The sequence below is a fragment of the Schistocerca gregaria genome, chromosome 7 (assembly GCF_023897955.1).
Source record: "Schistocerca gregaria isolate iqSchGreg1 chromosome 7, iqSchGreg1.2, whole genome shotgun sequence".
Taxonomy (NCBI): domain Eukaryota; kingdom Metazoa; phylum Arthropoda; class Insecta; order Orthoptera; family Acrididae; genus Schistocerca; species Schistocerca gregaria.
The window spans coordinates 73,208,314-73,231,939 of record NC_064926.1 but is presented as its reverse complement, the minus strand read 5'-3'; the positions used below and the strand labels follow the sequence as shown (position 1 = coordinate 73,231,939).

General features: G+C 37.4%; 1 protein-coding gene across 3 annotated transcripts in view; it reads left to right on the top strand.

The window, feature by feature from the left end:
- LOC126281772 (carboxypeptidase N subunit 2-like) overlaps positions 1-23,626 on the top strand; it is a 312,044-nt gene that overhangs the window by 175,432 nt on the left and 112,986 nt on the right. The window contains exon 8 of one of the 3 annotated variants that reach the window (XM_049980975.1): positions 4,133-4,377. The exons of 1 other annotated variant lie outside the window; for it this stretch is intronic. In XM_049980975.1, coding sequence (XP_049836932.1) covers positions 4,133-4,152 — 20 coding nt within the window. In that variant the 3' untranslated portion in view covers positions 4,153-4,377. Of the gene's footprint in view, positions 1-4,132; positions 4,378-23,626 lie in introns of those variants that run through there. One more of the 3 variants, XM_049980974.1, reaches the window with a different exon arrangement.

The following is a 23,626-nucleotide window of genomic DNA, read 5'->3' as shown; positions in this document are numbered from 1 at the left end:
GCCTTTTATATATCCAGTTACACACTGTATTTTTTGCTTTTCAGACCAAGTCTTAGGCAACACATTCTTAAATGACTTTGTAAAAATTACCGGGTGGTCGGATTTTTTTTCTGGGATAAACGCTTGGAACTGCCTGTGTTTTATAAGGCTTTCCTCTAACAGAACAGCCAACAATGTTGGTTCGGTTGTCTGGTGTCTCATTCATAGCGGTGATATCGGTTACCGTTACGACCTTGGTTAGGTGAAAACACGGGTACTCTTACCTGTGCGTCTGTTAACAAGTTCCTCTTCTGGATGTTGTTCTCTCTCGTTCTGTGTAGGGTGTTTATACTCTTTAGTTGCGTGTTTGCTCTTAAGTTCAAAAAATGGTTCAAATGGCTCTGAGCACCATGGGACTCAACTGCTGAGGTCATAAGTCCCCTAGAACTTAGAACTACTTAAACCTAACTAACCTAAGGACAACACACACATCCATGCCCGAGGAAGGATTCGAACGGGCAACCGTAGCGGTCGCGCGGTTCCAGACTGTAGCGCCAGAACCGCTCGGCCACCAACTGCCGCCTTACTCTTTAGTTGCTCGTCTACATGTTTTTTTCGCCAGGTAAGTCCTGTGTCAGTCTTTTGTAACTGAGCTAGGTCAGTTTGTAGTTTAGTTACGGACGTGTTCTGGGTAATGTACACCTGTTCCACAGTATGAGTTATTGCTTTTTTTAGTTTTCTCTCTAAAGTATGGTTGATATGTTTGTCTTTTTCCTCTAAAAATTCGTCAAACTGCTGTTTTTGTTGTTTCGTCATCAACTTGGTCTACACCTTCCTGCATTTTGACACTAAGCTCGGTCTGCTTTAAACTCATAGCTTCAAAATTTTCGGTTAAGGTACGGATCTGTTCTGGCATATCCTTAACTGTGGACTTTAAGTTGTCAATGTCTTGGCTCATGTAATTTAAATCTTCCCGTGCTACCTCTATCACTTGATCCGCTACCTCTTTTCTTAACTGGGTCAGTTGAGTCGTCAGGTTGTTTTGCATGTCGGTCAGGTTCTTCACGTCATTTTCTATTTTGTCCATTTGTGTCGTAATATTTTCTACATACGTATTTACAGTACCTATTTGTGCTGCAACATTATCTATCTGCGTGAGCGTGCATTTGTGCTGTAACATTTTCTATGTGAGCATGCATTTGTGCTGCAACATTTTCTACGTGTGTGTTAACAGTACCTATCTGAGCTGTGACGTGAGCTGCAAACTGTGACGTATAAATTCGTCTGCATCTCTCTAAACATGCGCATGAGGTCTGGCTCTACTGGGGTCTTGTTTATTGTCAGTATTCGTGTCTGTTTCTGTAGTCGCCATGTTGTCGCCCGTCGCTTGCGACAGAGCACTGCCGGTCGCTGCGACTGTGTTTTCAGTGTTCGCAGTACTTTCTGCCTCAAGGTCATGTAAAGGTTGGATTATGGTTTCTTCATCTGACGAACTATTCTTAGTTTTGGTTTGAGGTCTGAGTTTCACCATGCCGATTCACAACTCAGAACAGCGTGCAGCTGAACTTCACTATCACTACAGCTCGCGCTACACATAAATAAACCACACATGGCTTTGCGCTCGTACGTGGAAATTTACGTAGTAAAATATGGCAAAACAGAAGACTCTTCTTTTTTTTGCGCACAATTAATAATTTTTGTCCGCCATCCTGTGATGCATTTGCATATAATAGCAAATGAACTACTGCAATTTTCGCGTAAAAAATGGAAAAGAATTTGGAAAAAAGTAACTGATGCATTGTACGCAGTGGGTGTCGAAAAAAATGGAAATAAAACAATCATACATTTACTTTCAACTAAAGCGTAGTAGTGCTGCTGCTCTTACCTTACGTGTTTTTTACGGCCGGTTTTTGTAGTCAGAAGAATTAACATTAAATGGTCCAACACTTTTCTCTAAAAAATTGGTAATTTCTATGGGTTTTTTTTCTTTTTTGGTACGCAGCTCGCGTAACATGCAACAGGAACAATGAGTTGTAATTGCAATAATGGATGGCAAAAAATGGCTTCAATATTTCCACTAAAATTTCTACTGATTTTTATTGAAATAATTGTCATGGCACTCGATCACCACTGTAACGTACCTTCTCTGTTATTGTTTTTTTGTTATTGTAGTTTTAGAGATATGAAATTATTGTAGTGGTTTGCTTATTCAGCCGTACTTCGGAATTTTTTGACATTAAATGGAGCCTGAAACTTGCGTAATAAATACTTCGCGTGAAGTGCGATTTGCGGCATAAACAAAAATTAATTGCGGAGATGCAATCCACAGAATATTAACAGAAAAGCTTCAGAACAATGCGCACGACAGACTAGACACATTCAGAGGGGCCGTACGGTACATTCGTGTACGAGTGGTTGCGATCTCATGAGTAAGATCTATCTTAAATTTTTTTGTGTAAAATAATTACGTCTAACACACTCGGAGATTGCGAACGTACAATCAGGATAGAGGCACGTACCTTCTATCATTCCCCGTGGCCTGGGTTAAAGAATTGCAATTATTTAAATTTAAGAATATTTCTTTTTCAATCGGACTCCTATTTTTATACGAAAAGGAAGATTGCAGCCGGCCGCGGTGGTCTAGCGGTTCTAGGCACTCAGTCCGGAACCGCGCGACTACTACGGTCGCAGGTTCGAATCCTGCCTCGGGCATGGATGTGTGTGACGTCCTTCGGTTAGATAGGTTTAAGTAGTTCTAAGTTCTAGGGGACTGATGACCACATATGTCAAGTCCCATAGTGCTCAGAGCCATTTGGAAGATTGCAGCTTCTGAATGTCTCGGCAAAAACACATCGAAATTAGTCTTAGCGGTCACCAAAGGAAAGTAGTGAGCACAATCACGTACCTCTATTGTTGAGCTGCACCGTCGTAAAGATCGTCGCCTCCATCTAAAATTCGCCTTCCAGAATTAACAGAATAATTTGTACTCCTTTGGTATGTGATTTAGGTTTGATCTTGACAGTCATTATAAAACACATTTTTCAACATTTAACACCTTCATTTAACACACACACAGACATGAAACTATACGGTCCATCTTTACGCCAGCACATCAGAACAAAAAGGTAGTTAATACTAGAAGTAATAAAAGAATATCAAAATTAGTCTATTGTGTCTCAATGGTAAAAAAGTTTTTTTAGAGTATTCCTCTGGTATGACAGTCAAACAGATTTTATTTTTGTATCTTTGAGATTAAATTACATTTTTTAATTCCTTTTCAATTTGTACCTTCTTAATCAATTATTCCCAAGCTTGTTAACTTCTGTTTACAATATCCTACCAATAAATGAGTCAGTCTCTCTGTCTCATCAGCTTTCCCCTGAGTTCAACATCTATATATGTATATGCTCTGCAAACCACCGTGAGATGTGTGGCTTAGGGTACGTCCCATTGTACTAGTTATTACAGTTTCTTCCTGTTCCATTCACATATGGAGCATGGGAAGAATGATTGTTTGAATGCCTCTGGGAAAGCTGCAGTTATTCTCATCTTATGCTTATGATCACTATGTCAGTGATACATAGGCAGTTGTAGTAAATTCCTAGAGCCATAATTGAAAACAGATTCATGAATCTTTGTTAGTAGACTTTCTCTGGGTAGTTTAGGTCTATCTTCAAGAGTCTTCCAGTTCAGTTCCTTCAATATCTCTGCGACTCGTTCCCACATATTAAATAAACCTGTGACCATTCATGCTGCCCTTCTATGTATATGTTCAATATCTCCTGTTAGTCCTATCTGGTACAGGACCCACACACTGGAGCAATATTCTAGAACTGGTTGCGTGAATGATTTGTAAGTAATCTTTTTTGTAGAGTGATTGCACTTCCCCAGTATAACCAAAGTCTACCACCTGCTTTACTCACAACTGAACAATCATTCCATTTTATATCCCTACAAAGTGTTACACCCAGGTATTTGTATGAACTGGCTGTTTCCAACAGTGAATCATTTATATCATAGTTGTAGGATACTATGTTTTTTTTGTTTTTTGTTTTGTGAAGTGCAAAATTTTACATTTCTGAACATTTAGAGCAATTGTTGGATGTGAGGTCTACCAGTTATGTAAAACACCTTTTTTTTTTTTTTCTTTCAGTACTGAGAAACTGTCCTTAACCGCAAACATGGCCAATACAAGGAGCTGCAAATCAAAATGATGGATTTTTATAGCAATTTCCCAATGTCTGGTCCGTGTTGAAATCTTGTGAAGATCTGAGTGAATATTTATGCAGTTTCTTTCAGATAGCACTTCATTATAAATAACTGCATCATCTGCAAAAAGCCTGGTTGTACTATTAATATTGTCTGAAAGGTTATTAATATAGAAATCAATAGCAAGGATCCCAACACACTTCACAGGGGCACACCTGAAGTTACTTCTACATCTGACAATGTCTCTCCATCCAAGCTGTGTCCTCCCTACCAAAAAGTCCTCAATCCAGTAACAAATTTCACTTGATACCCCATATGATCATACTTTTGACAATGTATGCGCAATACTGAGTCAAATGCTTTCAGAAATCAAGAATACATTATCAATATTTTCATAGTCTATGCTGGTTGGCTTTGAAGAGGTAATTCTGTTCAAGGTACCTCATTATGTTTGAGTTCAGAATATGTTCTAAGATTTTACAGCAAATTGATGTCAATTGATGACAGTAGTTTAAAAACAAAGATTCTAAGACTTACCAAGCGGGAAAGCGCCGGCAGACAGGCACATGAACAAAACACACAAACACACACACAGAATTATGAGCTTTCGCAACTGGCAGTTGCTTCGTCAGGAAGGAAGGAAGGAGAGGGAAAAATGAAAGGATGTGGGTTTTAAGGGAGAGGGTAAGGAGTCATTCCAATCCCGGAAGCGGAAAGACTTCCCTTAGGGAAAAAAAGGACAGGTGTACACTCGCACACACACACACACACACACACACACACACACACACACACACACACACACACACACACACACATATCCATCCGGACAGTAGTTTTGCGGATCACTTCTTCTACCCTTGTAGATGGATGTGACCTGTGCCTTTTTCCAAGAACTGGGTACAGTTTCTTGTTTGAGGGATCTACAGTACATTATAGTTCAAAGAGGAGCTAACTCTGCCACAAATTCAATGTACAATCTGAGAGGGATTCCATTGGGACCTAAAGCCTTGTTCAACTTTAACAATTTCAGCTGTTTCTCAACACCATTGACACTAATGCCTATTTTACTTATCAGTTCAGTGGTGCAGCTCTAAATTGAGGCAATTCTCTGAGGTTTTCCTTTGTAAAGGATCTTTTGAAAAAGTTGAGCATTTCAGCCTCTGCTTCACTGCCCTCGGTTTCAGTTCCTGTCTCATTTACCAGGACTGGAGATTTACTTTGATGCCACTAACTGTCGTTACATATGACCAGACTTTCTTTGGGTTCTGTGAAAAATCATTTGACAATACTCTGCTACAGTAGTCACTGAAGGCATCACACATTGATCTCTTGACAGCCAAATGCGTTTCATTCAGCATCTCTCTATCTATAGCCCTATTCTTTGTTTTACACCTATTATGCCATAATCTATGTTTTTTCAGAATTTTTACAGTGACTATGTACCATGAAGGTTCCCTCTCATTATGGGTATGTATCTGTCCAATCCATGAAATGGATATGTCAGCTTACCCTATATATATATATGTCTGCTTGTGTCTGTGTATGCGCGGATGGATATGTGTGCGTGTGTGTGTGTGCGCGAGTGTACACCTGTCCTTTTTTTCCCCCTAAGGGAAGTCTTTCTGCTCCTGGGATTGGAATGACTCCTTACCCTCTGCCCTAAAACCCACATCCTTTCGTCTTTCCCTCTCCTTCCTGAAGAAGCAACCATCGGTTGCGAAAGCTAGTAATTCTATGTGTGTGTTTTGTTCTTGTGCCTGTCTGCCGGCGTTTTCCCGCTTGGTAAGTCTTGGAATCTTTGTTATATATATATATGTTTGGTGTCTAAACATGAGCTGCTAAAGGTCAACATACTAGTTGCTTCCATCACATGTGTGTGCACTAATTTTCTGAGTGTAATTTCATACTGAGTGTCACACTTTCACCTGAGTATTACATATTAAATAATTGCCATGGCATTTGTCTTCATTCTGGGTGCCATCTGTGTGTTTATCGTTCCAAATCTGAGGCTGTGGCAGAAGACCTCCATTCTTACAGCCTGGGCATCGTTATTACCCGTCGTACTCACATTTTCAGCAGAGAGAACCCTGGCCAACAGGATCTGTTGACAAGGTAAGTACTGGCTTGAACAACTATAGTACACTTATTAATGTATCAAGTGTTGTGAGACACAATACTCAGAGATTACTTTATTGCACACATATGTTAATGTCACCATAATTCACCATTCATTTTGTTGCAAGACACATATAGCCATCCAAAACACTGTATAAATTGCTTGTCTTTAAAGTCAACTCCTTTACATGGTTTGGTTTCCAATGAAAATTCAAACAAGTATTGAGTTACAACAACATATAACATGAGAGATTATACCTATGGCTGACATTCCATCCATCACTTATACTACAAACCTAAATTTCTTAAGTTTTAAAATGTAATCAGTTTTTCATTAATTGGGTTCTGTTACTACAGTTTGTGTGTTAGTTTTAATTTATCTTCATTCACATCACATATACAAATTAATTACATAATGCATTATTATGGGATGTTACAAGCATATGCTGCATTTATACTTCATTTTGTTGATAGGCTTTTACCACTTATGGTAGGTCATTTATTCCTTAGGTAGATGAAGAAGAAAAACATTCAAAATAAAACCAAAACACTACACATTGCTGGTCTAACTACATTTGACGCTGCCTCCTTTGTTTGGGAGGGGGGGTATACTCATCCACTTGTTCAAGGATTTATGTGGAAATGTTCTCATACAATCATGGACTAGTTGCCAAGGAACTTTTATCTCAAGGAAATGATGTGTACCGACTAATCATTCATGTACTATCATGTTGTTTCTTCAAGCACATGCAATTCACATGCAGCTTAGTGTTAATTATGAAAGAATTTCAACTATCATAGACTTATCTTTCTTTAATACATGGAAATGTCATTATTTATGCTTTCATGTGACACAATGAAAATTAATTGGTTTTTGTAAAATCACATGCTTATTTGTTTATGTGTACTTTGCAGTGAATAGGTACTGGTAAATGTCATGGAGCTCTACTGCGACAATGCATAGTTTCATTTTTCATTGTCTTATGATCTTGGCATAAATAACCTTACAACTAAATTGTTTACTCGAGGTGCAGCCCATTTCTTCATTTGGTACATGCTAGTCTCAACATAATTCTCTTCTTCTACGCTGTGATGATGCACTGGTTGCTGAAAGAAGAAAACTTAAATCTAATTGCATTATGTAGCTCGGCGGCCACTGATACATTTGGTCATTACATCCGTCTGCAGATATTTCCATACTTTGTTTAAATTCATAGACATTCATTTATTCTGTTACCCTTTATGATCATTTACCCTTCAAAGAGAACTATTTGACATTTCCTACACTATTTTATCGTTTCTCCTTAGCTTACACATCTTGTATTTTTCTTCATAATGATTCCTTTAGCTTGTAAATATGTTGTAGATAGCTTAGTGTTTAATTAAATCTGTGTGTACATATATCAATAGGTTCCTTAGTTATTAGACAGTAGATGTAATTGATTAGTATTTCCGTTTATTTTGTATTTAAAGTTACTTGTACATATCGCATTCCTATTTGGTTGCCCTTCTGCCAGTCTGTCGCGCATGCACCCAGGTCAATGCCTCCTCTGCTACTACTGACATCACCGCATGTTGTTGAGTGCACACAACTGAGCCATAAGCTAAGTTTATTTATACTTTTGCTTTGTGTGAAACAGTGTATTACTTCTCATTCCTGTTGATTTTATGCGTACAAGTACAAATGAAAAGAATTACTTATACCTATACAAAGTACTTTATCCTAAAATACACTATTTTGTGATAGAAGGAAAAATGCTACTGCCTTGCTTCATCATTCTACAAAAGCTTTTATATCTATGTGAGGCTGTAGAACCTTGTCCCTCCATGTTTTCTCATAAAATAATCTGTACATTCCAGGGTAAGATATTTTGGATATTATATATGGTCCTGAATTGAGTAATTGCCACTTCTTATTCAGTTTGCCAGTTTTTGTCAATTTAGGGTGCATCTATAAGAGAACTCATTGCCTTTCAGAAAATTGTGTAACATGTTTCAATTTATTATTATAAATATTCTGTCTATACTCGGCCCTGTTTTCGAGTGAAATCATAGCTTGTTTGATTTTGTCTTGTCGTGACATTACTTTAGTGGGTTCCTTGGGTATGGATGACTCCCACTCATTCGTCTGTTTTGCCTGGAACATCAATTTGCTAGGAGTAAAACCTGTTGAAGAATGTGGAAGGCTATTGACAACTTGCATGAAAGAAGTTACATGTTCTACATGTTCTACATCGGGTGTATTTGTGAGGGGTGTCTGTCCTAAGAAACTGGTTAAATTCTTTAAAGACTCCTTCTACTGGGTGTGCTTCTGAGTGAAAAAAGCTTACTAACACATGTTTTATGCCCTGTGAGGTCATAAATTATTTTCACTTTTGCCCAATGAAACATGAAGCATTATCAGTTAGTAGTACCTTTTGTTTACCTATGTTGCTCAAATAGTTTTCCTCAATTCTTTTTTTTTATATTTGTGGCTCTTGCATTTTTAATGGCTTACATTTTGATATGTTTTGCCAATATATCATATAGTGTCACTATGTATCTTACTCCTCCTTTACTTCTTGGATATAGACCAGCTATGTCTAGGGATACTATATCTAGCGTTTTTTTTTGTGAGTATTGGGTGTTGCTCAGTTTATTTTTGACACATTAGACTGTTTTTATTTGTGACATATTGCACTTTTGTATAATACCTCAATTTTTTCAGTACATTTGCCTACTCCATAATGTCCTCATACTTCATGTGTGTGTCTTATGTTTTCATTGATATAATCTTCAGGAATACACACAAACCACTGATCAGAGTTTTCATATTTCCTATAAAACAAAACGCCCTTGCACTCCTGATACCATTTACTTACCTTTCCACCTTCATCTTGCTTAAGGGTTTGTGTGACTTTTCTCCATTTGTGATCTAGCTGTTGTATAATTTTTATTTACATACAAAACTTATGGTACTCAGACTGTTGTGTTTTACCTCGTATTAACAATGTTTTAATTTCTGCATCTTGTTCTGTTAATTCACTAAATTCCTCTAAACCTTGTGGTAACCTAGACAAGGCATCTGCAATAACATCCTGACTTCCTGTAATATAAATGACCTTGAAATTGTTTTCTTATGAATTTAGACACGACCTAGCTAATCTATGGTGCAATAGTCGACATGTTAAAAGAAATGACAGTGACTGATGGTCGCATTAAACTTTGGTATTCTTACCACATAAGCAATATTCAAACTTTTTAAATGCCCATATTACAGCTAAACTTTTCAATTCTGACACAGAGTAATGTCTTTCTACTTCTGATAATGTTCAACTAGCAAAACTGATGACCTTGGGTACTTCTGTGCCTTCTTCCCCTTGCCCCCAGACTCTGAGATATGGCATCTGTGCATGGACAAAAATCCTTGGACATGTCAGGGTGGCTAATAATGTTTGCATTGACTAATGTCTGCTTAATGTTATTAAAGTCCTCCTGATACTTAAAATCCTATAACCAAAGCCTATTTTTTCATAGCAAATTGAGTAATGCATCACTGTTCATCTGTTGCTGTGGTATAGTTTGTAACTGCTCAGGTGTTGTAGAGTTATGAGTATGTTTACATTTTGAACTCTACAACTGTTGCTTGTGACAATTTGTGGATAAATACTGACAGGCTGTGGTTTGTTCACTGTTGCCTGTGTTTTATTTACATGCCTATTTTGAGATCCAGTATTATTTTCCTCTAAAAGATTGCGGATCCTACCTTTCACGGCTTGTCGGTTGATGTTTGCCTTGTTCACTATTTCATTTTCATTTTTCTGAATAGCTTTTTCTACTACATCTGTGTATAACTTACAATTGGTTACTAAATTCTCTGCATTGGTATTTCTCTTATCTAACATACCTGCTTCAGCTTGACTAATGATATCACTTAGATTTTCATTGATATTCTCTCTCTCCTTCTCAGCTGATGCTGAGTCAACTTCAGAAAGTACTTCATGCTTTACTTGGTTTTTCATATCATTCATTTTTTTTGTTGATTTCAGTGCGAAAATTTTTGGCTAAGTCATTGAACTTCTGTGAGACCATGTCTTGTAAATCCTTGAATACTTGTTTCTGGTCTTGTTTCATCGAATTTACATCTTGTGTAACAGTGTTTTATTGCTGTTTTACCGTGTTCATATCTTGTGTCAAATTATCAATTTTGGTATTCATGTCTTGTTTCCTATCACTGACATTGGTGTTCATATTATCTAATTTTGTGTTTATATTAGATAATAACTGCCATAGCAGTGCATCAGTTGTACTACTGTGGTTGCTGTCAGCTGTACTTTCCAAGTTAATGTTTGTGTTGTGAACAAGTAGTGTTTGTAACGTTGTCAAGATTCATATTTGTATCGCTCTCCAATGTTTCATTCATGAACGGTGTATCACTCTGGGAGATGTGTGACATTGTCTCGTCAATTCTAAACATTGTGTCACAAAGGTTATTTTGCTGTGGAGCATCACTAACATTTGTTACACTTACAACACTCATCTCTGACCTACTTAAACTTTCTGCGGTAGGCATGCATGGCGCCCGACTTTCAATTGTTCAATTGCGCAGTTCTACGCCATCTTGCCTGGTTGCATTTTTGTTATTGCTATCAACAATGGACATATATTTTTCTGCCAAGTTGTGTATATGCAAAAATAATAATCTCTCAAAAAATGGTAAAATTTCATATGTTAATCATTACACTTGATAATTGTAATTTACGCAGTGTCAAAAAGCCTGTTTTACACCTGTTGTGATATGCAAACTGTTGTGTCACATTTCTTTACGTTTTACTGACAATGCGTATCACACTGAAAAATTCCTGTAAATTTTCAACAATAAAATTCAAGGAAGGGAATAATGAGGAAAAGGTTTCTATCTACATCAAAAGAGGTGCTGTTAAGCATAACTCTGCAAGCAAATTGTGTAGCCATCCTACCTTTGCAGTGCCAAACAAAACACCTTACCATGAAAAATTTTATGTACCTGGGTCCAATTCTTATTTCTTTCCAAAATTTTCTCCTCAATTTTTATTCCTTTCTGCTATATTTGCTCCTAGTTGTGATTCATGCAAACAGAAAATACAGACAATTAGTTTTTATGACTAATAACAATGTCATAGAAATTCTATAACAATAGTTAATAAACCCTACATTCTACCGGTGCCCTGAAGTTGTGGCACTTAGGTCACCAATTGTATTATAACAATAAAAAAGACATATAATTGAATTGGAAAAAATTAAAGGCTAAAGCTAATCTACTTCTATTAATCTTATGAAATAGGATCATGGACTTCCTCTCCTGCATTTCAATTGTGGATGCAGGCAGCCGACTCCAAGGACGCCAGTTTCAATATGAAGGAAATCTTCCCAACTTGCCTCCATTTCACTTCAATAACAATGCTTAATACTGTTGTTATGTCTCATTTTGTTCAGAATCACATATAATACAAAACACTTGTAGCACATCTTATCCATCTTTCTACATACAAGGGAGTGAAACAAAATTATGTACAAAGAAAGGTGAATGATGGTTTTTATTCATTTGTCTGCACTTTGCTGTGCATTCATAATTTCCGTCATTGCCAACACTTACGATCAGTCCTTGCTTCTGTCATTGTCACTGTTTTCATTTTTTTAAATAAATTTTAATTTTACCCTATCCGGGGCATCTTTCACCATTTACCTACACAACATTCTTTTTAGTGCGTAAAAAAAAAAAAAAAAAATTGTGACCCTTCTCACTGAGTGATATTAGGGGTATGGTATCCCAAATCTCAGAATTATCCTTTCCACCAGGACAGAGCCAATGTATCTGTGCCCTGCTTTTCTATCAGTTTTGCTACAGCGAAATTTGTTATAGCATCCTGTACAGTGAAATTTGTTAAAGCATCCGGGAATGTTAGCACATATCTATTATTTGTGTGTGTTACCATCAGAAGACCAATGATATCAATATCATAGCTATCAAACACTCCTGATGCTGGTGTTATAATCAATGGCATTATAATTTTAATTAATTACTGTGTTTATACTGATTGCTGGTGAGGAGGAAAGTTAGTTATTAGTATTTTATTAATGATCTCAGTCGTAGGCAGCCATAATACAATCATCACAGTCGCTCAAGAAAGTTATAATTAAGCTTTATGTGTTTAATCAGAATCGGATGATGACTCTCTTTGTCCGCAGTCTCGATGATTTGAAGCGATCTGCAGTCCTGTGTAAATAAAATGTCTTGGTTTTCTTGCATTGCGTAATCAGTCAGAAAACCTCAGATCAAGCAGAAAGTTGTCTTCGATAGAGTTCCCTTCTGATTACCAATGAAATGACACCTCCATGCAAATTTACAATTAGAGAATACATATATAATGAAATTCCTGACAGACCTTTTATGTAAATGCTCGGTATATATTCTCTGGATTAGCATACAATGTATTTCAAATCTCTTTCTTCCAGTAATCTTGATGGCGAAATTACAATTATTCAATGTGGCTATTCAGCACGGAGAAGATCCTAGAAGTCCTCTCAACACACACCAGAGAAAATATTACAAAGAGTAATTATGCGCTCATGAAATAGTAATAGGACTGTTCTACTTTGCTCATTGATTCTGCGAGTATATAGATGGTCAAGTAGGAAACGTAATTCACTCGTAGAATTGTTCAGGGATAATTAGTAGAATGTAAATGGATATTACAGCATTTTTGTCTTATTTTGTTTTAACATAGTCCTCAATATTCTTCTTCATACTGGAGGATCATGTTCCAATTTGATCATATGTTCAGTCCTATGGATGCATCAAGGAATTTCAGCAAAATTTCTGCTCTTTCTTCAGCAGTTATCTCTTGCTCTTTGTCTTCCTCGACTACATTTTCCCCTGTTTGTGTGTCAGCTGACTGTACTTCCCTTATACTTGACAGTGCATCTCCTACACAACTCTACATATGCTGCACAACCAACAAACTGAATACCATGGATTGCCAATAGATTGTCACCACAACCAGATATTTTCTGTTTCACATTCATTGGCTTTGCCAACTCAAAGCCAAATTGTCATATTCAAACCTGAGCTAGACATCCATTTAAGCTATTGATCGGTCTGTCACCACAACCATCAATTCTCTATTGCACATTCATTGGCTCCTCCAATTCACAACCAAACCATGAAATTCGAAATGAACCTAGACCTTGGGTTAAACAAGAGATCAATCTGTACCCCAGTTACATTCATTGATTGCACCAAGTTTCAACAAAACTGTCACATTCTAACCTAGCCTAGACCTTTGGCTTTGCTAGATATGTCTGTCACCACAACCAGATATTTTTTGTTTCGTGTTCATTGGCACAACTCACAACAAAACTATTACACTCCCCCCTCCCCACATTTCCAGCCTCCATTCCACATTCACTAGTTTTCCAATTCACACCAAAATTGGCACATACTAACCTAACATAGAACTCTGACTGTGCTGGATCATTATAGCAACCTTAAGCTGTTCTATTTAGTCATAACATGATTCTCCAAAACCTCAACATTTGCAAAGAAAACAGTATTATTAACATCAACAAATTACCATCAACAATTGTTACTGTCTTTAAAGTAGTTGTAAAAACAAAATGGAATGTAACAACAGACATTATTCTGAACATAAATTCTCCAAATGACTTCTATAATATTAAAAGTGTATATATTGTCTTTTCACTCCGCTTCCTCATCCACATGTACTGAAACTATATTATCTATGAATTTACTTACAAAAAACCTTGAACAATAACCAACATCAGCACACAATGCAAGAACCAACACATCAAGTTCACTTTTGTCAAAACTACTATCAGATGAAAAAAATTACATTCAGCAGTATTTACTAATAGCGGTTGAGTATTTCTAGTGGGTTGACATGCAAAAAATCAAAGCTAACTATGTAACAAAAAAATTAAAATAAAAGCTTCAAAGCTGAACATGGAACAGGAAACAAACAAAACAAAATTAATTGCAAAAATTAAAAATAATTAGAAAGAGTCATCACTGTTTCAAAACAAGAACCAAACTTTCATTCTTTGGAACATACTTAGTCCCCTGACTTGCAAAACTATCTCAAGCACACACCAAGTATCTGGTACAGTCTTTCATCAGACTTACTCATTTAGATGAGTCTGCATTAATCACATTTGCGATTTCCCCCACATAACAATACTATTTACTGTTCTCTAGTCTCCTTTGATTGTGTTACATGCCCCACTTATTTAATCTCTAAATTTGCTTAGTACACGGCATTGCCCAGTTATACATATATTTGAATCTTCTAATAGCCCATCTACTCCTCCCCCCTCGCTGTCCATCTTCTCCTCTCTTCTCTCTCTGTCCAACACCTCCAACGTCCCCCCTCCCCCTCCTCTTCCCCCCGTTGGACTGCAGGTGGAAGAGCGGGGCAAAAATGTGGCGTATCCTGCGTATTGAGGATGGGGCCCTTGTATGTCGTGGCAGGAACCCAGGCACATCATGTGATCCATCGAGTGATACAGACTGTCATGCAATGTTGGTGTCCTGGCCAGGGTTGTACGGTTGCCCAAGCACAGATGCAACTGGTCATAACGATGTGCACAAAGGCCCTCCTCCATATATTGCAGAGACAGCAGTCATGGCATCGGGGGATGATGGCAGGTATCCATTTGGGTGTCAACCAAACCTGCATCCCCAGACAGCTACCCAGACCAGAAACAGGAAGACATCTGCATGGGTCGGCATCTGTGGGTGGACCGCAGGAGAATCCAGTGTTGAGGCTTGTGGAGCAGTTCAGCAGGACTGTTGCTGCTGAAAGGTGTGAATTGGAGTAGCAATCATTAAAACAAAGGCGATTTTCATTGCGATGGGATCTTCACATGAGATTTCAATCACCAGTTTTCTCCTCCGATTGCGAAAACATTCTGTTGGCACCCACCATGACCATCATGATAAAATAAGAGAAATCAGGGTTCGCACAGAAAAATTCAAGTGCTTGTTTTTCCCACGTGCCGTTCGAGAGTGGAATGGTAGAGAGACCGGTTGAAGGTGGTTCATTGAACCCTCTGCCAGGCACTTTATTGTGAATAGCAGAGTAATCACGTAGACGTAGATGTAGATAGGGACAGAAATTGATCCAAGGCAGTGTTGGATGGGGACCAGTTCACATACTTTTTCATTTGTGCTTTGAATGTGCTAACTAAGCATTGGACTCACCATTGGACTGCAGGTGGAAGGGCAGGGTAAAACTATGGTGAATCCTGCAGGTGTTGCAGAAGGAGACAAAATTCTGTGGTACAAACTGAGGCATCGTTATCAGAGTCAAACATTGCTGGAAGTTCTCCAATGGAAAAATTTTTCAACAGGGCTGAAGTTTGACAGACAGCAATCAACATATGGGAACCAAGAGAATGCACCAATTACTATTAGTCAGTATGAATTAAGGAAAGGGTTAGTGAAATAGATGTGGAGAATCTTCTATTAGCCCATCTACTCCTCGCCCTTAACTGTGCATCTTCTTCTCTTTCCTCTCTCTATCCAAAACCGACACTCATCCCCCCCCCCCCCCCTGTGCCCTCTGCCACCATCACTCCATCACTCTCTCTGTCCATCTCCTCCTTTCCCTCTTCCTGTTTATCTCTTCTCCCCTTCTCCCTTCTGTCCATCTGCTACTTCCCCTTTATGTCCTTTTACCCCTCCCCCAGCACTTGCTCTGTCTCTTCTCCAACCCCTCTAAGCCCATCTCCTCTTTGCCCTCTGTCTATCTCCTTCTCCACCTATCTCTATCCATCTTTCACTCCATCTCTTGCTGCCCATCTTCCGTGCTGTCTTCTCTCTGTCCACCTCCTCTTCTCCGCCCACCCCCTTCCACCTCTTCTCACCCCTCCCTGTCACCTTTTAACATATCTGCCAGAATTTGTTCATTGTAGTTTGCTCCTTCTGACACTGAAACTTTTAATGCTCTCACCTCACTTTCACAATTTGTGTTTGTAAGTCCTCATTCTTCTTCTAGAAGATGGTTTTTGAATTTGCACCTAATCACACAGCATATTTGTTGCAAAAGTTTTGTATTTGTAAGTCAGAGCCATCAAAGTATATGCGATTACTCACTTGTGTGATAATTCTGTGCCAGAACCATTTACTTTGAGCAGCAGTGCATTGCACCTCTCAAGGTAATTTAGCATTGATTTGTCTGCTTTCTTTTCAGGGTTCACATATTTCTATAATGCATGTATTCCATCCTTCAAATCAAAATATTTATGGAAATATTTCAATGCACCCTATATTAGTTTTGCAGTTTTATGAAGCATCAAATGGATAGTCATCTGTTGTTAGTAGGGTTCCCTTTGATCTTTTGTTTGCTTTTCATTCATCTTCTGTGATAGTATTTCCCATGACAGGATCAGTAGCATGCCAAAACTAGTTACTTATGAGAATACACTTAATTCTTTGTGATCAGTGGTAGTAATTATTTTTTATTCAACAGTTTAATTTTTTGTTCAGCTGCCATGTTTGATCCATTACTTACTGCCTGTCCACAATGACTTGACAATTTTACTGTTGCCGAAGAGAACTAGCAGTAGTTGAAAGATGGTGGTTTATCTCTTGAGTGCTGCCAATGTTAAGTATTACTGTCCACATTATTAAGCGTAACGGTGGCAGTACTGTGGAAAACAGTCAATGCTGCCTTCCCAACACTGCTTGTCTCTCTTCAGCAGTCCTAATATGGTGGCAAGGCATGCCTTCCTCCATTCCTGACAGGCACCATGTGAATTATCAACTTATTGTGGGTAACTAGTATTTGCAGCCTTAGGAACAAGTTGTTAGAGCTGGAACATTTTTGTAAAATATAAAAAAAAAATGTGATGTACTGTGTGTCTCAGAACATTGACTTACAGAATATCAAGTAGATTTGTTCATACCTAACGAGTACATTCTGGCAGCTATAAAGTGCAGAAATGAGAGAAAAAATGGAGGGACTGCAGTATTTATCAGATAATGTATACTATTCTCTAAATAGATGTAAGTTCATTAAATAATGAATTTACTTGTTTAAGACTGGTAGACCATTATATTGTAATTGTTAGCTTGTATAGATCACCAAACAATGATGTTAACTTATTTTTTGAGAAATTTGACAGATGATGAGTAAAATCTTAGAACTCAAAACAAATGTAGCAATATGTGGTGATTTTAACATTGACTTGCTCAACACAGGGGAACTCAACACAAAAACATTCTTAAACCTACTCAGATCACTAAGTCTATATTATACTAACTATAGCCCAACATGTGGAAATGCCTGTTTGAACAATATTATAGTTAATTTTACAAGAAACCTATGTAGTGTATGCATTGCAGATGAATATTTTGCAGATCACAATTCTCTACTCCTAACATACCAATATACACAGTCAGATAAAAATTGTAAGGTTACAAATAAGAAGCCAAACATGACATGGGTTAGAGGTCAGAAAGAGGAATATCTTAAGTTATTCACAGACTCCCTCAGAAAGATAAACAAGGGCTTTATTTATGAATATGACACAGATCAATCAACTGTTGAAGAAATACTAGGTAATAATTTCCTTAAGTCATATACTGACTTATGGTAATCTTGTTCACAAATGAAAAGAAACTTTACTAAACCAAACAGAAAAGGTAAAAAGCTTAAATCGTACACAGATGACATTGCTAGTATCCAGGGAAAATGCTTTCACTGTACAAAACGAATAAAAACAATGGAAAATGTGGGCATGAACAAAATGATACTTATTATAAAGACAACCTGACATGTAAAAAACATTACAAAGCCAACCTTAAACTTTCCAAACAAGCTGCCTATGAAAATTACATAGGAGCCTCAAACAAATGGAAGGCTGCTTGGGATATTGTAAAACAAGAACCTACCTCTACCCAAACACGGGGTGTTCTACTTGAGCCAGAAGAGCTCAATAAATATTTTACAACTACAGTAAATAAATTAAAATCAAAAATTAAACAGTCAGACATACTAGAAATTGATATACTTGCTGATCAGCTACCTAAAGGGCATGAAATTCACTGGGGCACTGCCACACCCACAGATTTAACAAATATTGTTAGAAAATTTGCAAACTCAAAAAGCATGGACTACTACTGGCTATCTAACTACACAATAAAAAGGACAATACACTTCATTTGTAGTCCACTTGCTTTTATTATGAATAAATGCCTAGAAGTTGAAGTTTTCCCTGATGAGCTCAACATTTGCAAAGTTATGCCTATATACAAAAAAGGGGAAAAACACCTTACTGAAAACTATAGACCAGTGTCTATTCTACCAATATTTTCCAAAATATTTGAAGCAATTTGCCACAAACAGCTAAGTAACTATTTTGAAAAGCATGACCTTCTCTGTAATAGACAGCACGGTTTTTGCCAAGGGAAAAATACCATCTCTGCAGTCCTTGAAATAGTTAACTGAACATTAACAGCATCTGAAAATAAACAAACAGTCTCACTTGAACTTTGTGATCAGAGAAAGGCATTTGATTGTATCCCCTTTGATATCCTACAAGCCAAACTAAAGTATTGTGGTATAAACAATACAGATTAGAAATAATCAACTATTATCTACATAACAGGAGACAATTTGTGTCAATTCAAAACAGACACTCTTCTATGAATGATGTCACATCTGGTGTTCCTCAGCGCTCTGTCTTTGGTCATTTCTTCTTCATTGTGGCAATTAATGATTTGCCATCTTACGTGAGTCAGTTATTTTCTATGTGGATGATACAACCTTAATCAGCACAGATCAAGATTTATCAAAGCTATGCCAGAAATCACAGGACACTCTCACCTTAACACTAAACTGGTTCTTGGCTAACAAACTTCTATGTAATCCAGAGAAAACTCATCATCTGCAGTTGGGACTGGCTAACGAGATAGAACAAAATCCATTAAACTGGATGGAATACACATTGATTCCAAACTTAACTGGCAACCTCATATCAACCAGGTCTGCAAAAAGTCATCAAGGGTGTCCTACCTCATCTGGAAACTGTCTGATATAGCGAGTAACAAATATCTCAGAACAGCTTACTTTGGACTTTTTCAGTCTCATATATCTTATGGGCTGCTGCTATGGAGCCACTCATCTCATGTCAGTGATATACTACTGATGCAGGAAAAGGTGCTATGAATAATGTACAAGGTTGGTCCAAGGGAACACTGCCATCCCTTATTCATCAAAATGGAAATAATTACAGTGACAAATCTTTAATTTAACACCAGAGAGAACAGACACTTTCATGGCACCAGAAACAAAGATAGTATTGACATTCCTAGACATAGGCTGACAAAAACAGGCAACTCTCACAAAGTGAATTGTTTGAAATTATTTAACAAATTACCACACACTGCAGTCAATACACCTTTCAATAATTTTAAAAGTAAACCTGACAAATTGTTAATAGACAATCCATACAAGAGTCTTACAGAATTCTTGGTTACTTGCAACATAGAAATTGAGTTTTAAGTAGAAATTGAGTTTTAAGTTGTAATGTTATGTGTGCCCATTGCTTTTTTTAAACTAATTTGTGCATGATTTTATCCTGAGAAGCTCAGTAATGTATGTAAATACCATAAATGTAAATGTGATTCGAAAAGTACTTGAAGTGAAGTGAAGCGCAGATGGACAGCAAGAAACTCTTTAGTGTGCAATCCCCGTAATGATAGTAGTTGTGAATCTTTGAGTATGGACTCTAAAAAAAAAAGACAATTGATTTATTTTAAAAAAAGAGGACTGTTAATTTGTCTCTTGTGGAAAGAGGATGTGTTGCTATGCCGTCACTCAGAACGTATTGTTACATTTAATTGAAATTGATATTTTAATGGTAAAACTGACTAAAGTATGTCTAAGAGTTGCCAAACATTTATGTACACAAATTTTCTGGAAGTGAAGAATAGAAATATCTTGTTTTTGGAAAAGGAGGTGAACTGCATTGTCATTGCCATCTATCAGTTGACAGAATTGTAAATGTACAAAGTTCACTAAAATACAGGAAAATCTTATTTACTTACAACAGTGGTCTCTTAGGTATGAAAAGCTACAAAAACCTGAGCTCAAAGCTATCCACAATATGTCCAAGTAACTAACAGAGTTGTATTTTAAAGAACAATAACTTCCTCCAAATTGCAATAAGTCACCGACTGGTGCAGAAACTGATCATTCAAGGAGGCAGCAACCAAAATTAAGGTACCAGTTAAAACTTAAGGCAAAAATCTCAATCAAAAGTCAATCTCTCTCTCTCTCTCTCTCTCTCTCTCTCTCTCTCTCTCTCTCTCTCTCTCTCTCAGAACACAGATATAAATATTCATATTATTAAGATAATAGTCATTTTATAAAGTCTATGATTGCAGTAGTGCACAGTTGATTAATGTAGCATAAATAATTTGTACTTGTAATGTAAACACTAACTAATATACTAACTTCTTATGTATCCTGACATCATTATAAAGCCTATTTCACTGCATGTGGTCAATGGCAAAAACAGAATCTGAAGCTGAATCTGTGCTGCAAATATATCATGAATTACAAAAACTTACCTGTTTATTTTCATCAAATTGAGGCATGTCCATCACTTTCCCACAGATTTCATTAATATCACTTACAAATCATCTTTGCAATTCTCAAAAGAAGGAATATTTTCAGTATATACAGTTTCTCAATATTTCTAACAATCTTCCATCCTGTCTTGATCCTCACTACATGTGTCTGTGGGTTCGTGGTACTGGGCCCATAACCTATGAATTTTCTTTAGAGAAGCTGCAAAGAGCACACATGAATGCACAGCACATTGCTAGTCCACATCACTGGCTGCTTATCATCCATAAGATATCAACAATTTTCAAAAATATCATCTATTGAGGATGATTTCTTTCAACTTAGGTCTATTGTGGCCAAGATAGACACGAAGCCCACGCCTACAACAGAAGTACAAGTTTATATGCCAACTAGCTCTGCAGATGAAGAAGAAATAGATAACATGTATGATGAGATGAAATAAATTATTCAGGTCGTGAAGGGGGACGAAAATTTAATATTCATGGGTGATTGGAATTCAAGAGTAGGAAAATGGATGGAAAGAAACAAAGTAGGTGAATATGGATTGGGGCTAAGAAATGAAAGGGGAAGCCGCTTGGTAGAATTTTGCGCAGAGCATAACTTAATCATAGCTAGCACTTAGTTCAAGAATCATGAAAGAAGGTTGTATACATGGAAGAACCCTGGAGATACTAGAAGATATCAGATAGATTATATAATGGTAAGACAGAGATTTAGGAACCAGGTTTTAAATTGTAAGACATTTCCAGGGGCAGATGAGGGCTCTGACCACAATCTATTGGTTATGAACTGTAGATTAAATCTGAAGAAACTGCAAAAAGGTGGTAAGTTAAGGAGATGGGACCTGGATAAACTGAAGGAACCAGAGGTTGTAGAGAGTTTCAGGAAGAGCATTAAGGAACAATTGACAAGAATGGGGAAAATAATACAGTAGAAGAAGAATGGATAGCTTTGAGGGATGAAGTGGTGAAGGCAGCACAGGATCAAGTGGGTAAAAATACGAGGGCTAGTAGAAATCCTTGGATGACAGAAGAAATACTGAATTTAATTGATGAAAGGAGAAAATATAAAAATGCACTAAATGAGCAGGCAAAAAGGAATACAAACGTCTCAAAAATAAGATCGACAGGAAGTGCAAAATGGCTAAGCAGGCATGGCTAGAGGACAAATGTAAGGATGTAGAGGCTTAGCTCACCACGGATAAGATAGATACTGCCTACAGGACAATTAAAGAGACCTTTGGAGAAAGAAAACCACTTGCATGAATATCAAGAGCTCAGATGGAAACCCAGTTCTAAGCAAAGAAGGGAAAGTAAAAAGGTGGAAGGAGTATATAGAGGGTCTATACAAGGGTGATGTTCTTGAGAACAATTTTATGGAAATGGAATAGGAGGTAGATGAAGATGAAATGGGAGATATGATACTGTGTGAAGAGTTTGACAGAGCACTGAAAGACCTGAGTAGAAACAAGGCCCCGGGAGTAGACAACATTCCATTAGGACTACTGACAGCCTTGGGAGAGCCACTCCTGACAAAACTCTACCATCTGTTGAGCAAGATGTATGAGACAGGCGAAATACCCTCAAACTTCAAGAAGAATATAATAATTTCAATCCCAAAGAAAGCAGGCATTGACAGATGTGAAAATTACTGAACTGTCAGTTTAATAAGTCATGGCTGCAAAATACTAACGCGAATTCTGTACAGACGAATGGAAAAACTGCTAGAAGCTGACCTCGGGGAAGGTCAGTTTGGATTCCGTAGAAATATGGGAACACGTGAGGCAATACTGACCCTACGACTTATCTTAGAAGCTAGATTAAGAAAAGGCAAACCTATGTTTCTAGCATTTGTAGACTTGGAGAAAGCTTTTGACAATGTTGACTGGAATACTCTCTTTCAAATTCTGAAGGTGGCAGGGGTAAAATACAGGGAGCAAAAGGCTATTTACAATTTGTACAGAAACCAGATAGCAGTTATAAGAGTCGAGGGACACGAAAGGGAAGCAGTGGTTGGGAAGGGAGTGAGACAGGGTTGTAGTCTCTCTCTGATATTATTTAATCTGTTTATTGAGCAAGCAGTGAAGGAAACAAAAGAAAAATTCGGAGTAGGTATTAAAATCCATGGAGAATAAATAAAACTTTTAGGTTCGCCGATGACATTGTAATTCTGTCAGAGACAGCAAAGGACTTGGAAGAGCAGTTGAATGGAATGGACAGTGTCTTGAAGGGAGGATATAAGATGAACATCAACAAAAGCAAAACAAGGATAATGGAATGTAGTCGAATTAAGTTGGGCGATGCTGAGGGAATTAGATTAGGAAATGAGACACTTAAAGTAGTAAATGAATTTTTGCTATTTGGGGAGCAAAATAACTGATGATGGTCGAAGTAGAGAGGATATAAACTGTAGACTGGCAACGGCAAGGAAAGCGTTTCTCAAGAAGAGAACTTTGTTAACATCGAGTATAGATTTAAGTGTCAGGAAGTCATTTCTGAAAGTATTTGTACGGAGTGTAGCCATGTATGGAAGTGAAACATGGATGATAAATAGTTTGGACAAGAAGAGAATAGAAGCCTTTGAAATGTGGTGCCACAGAAGAATACTGAAGATTAGATGGGTAGATCATGTAACTAATGAGGATGTATTGAATAGGACTGGGGAGAACAGGAGTTTGTGGCGCAACT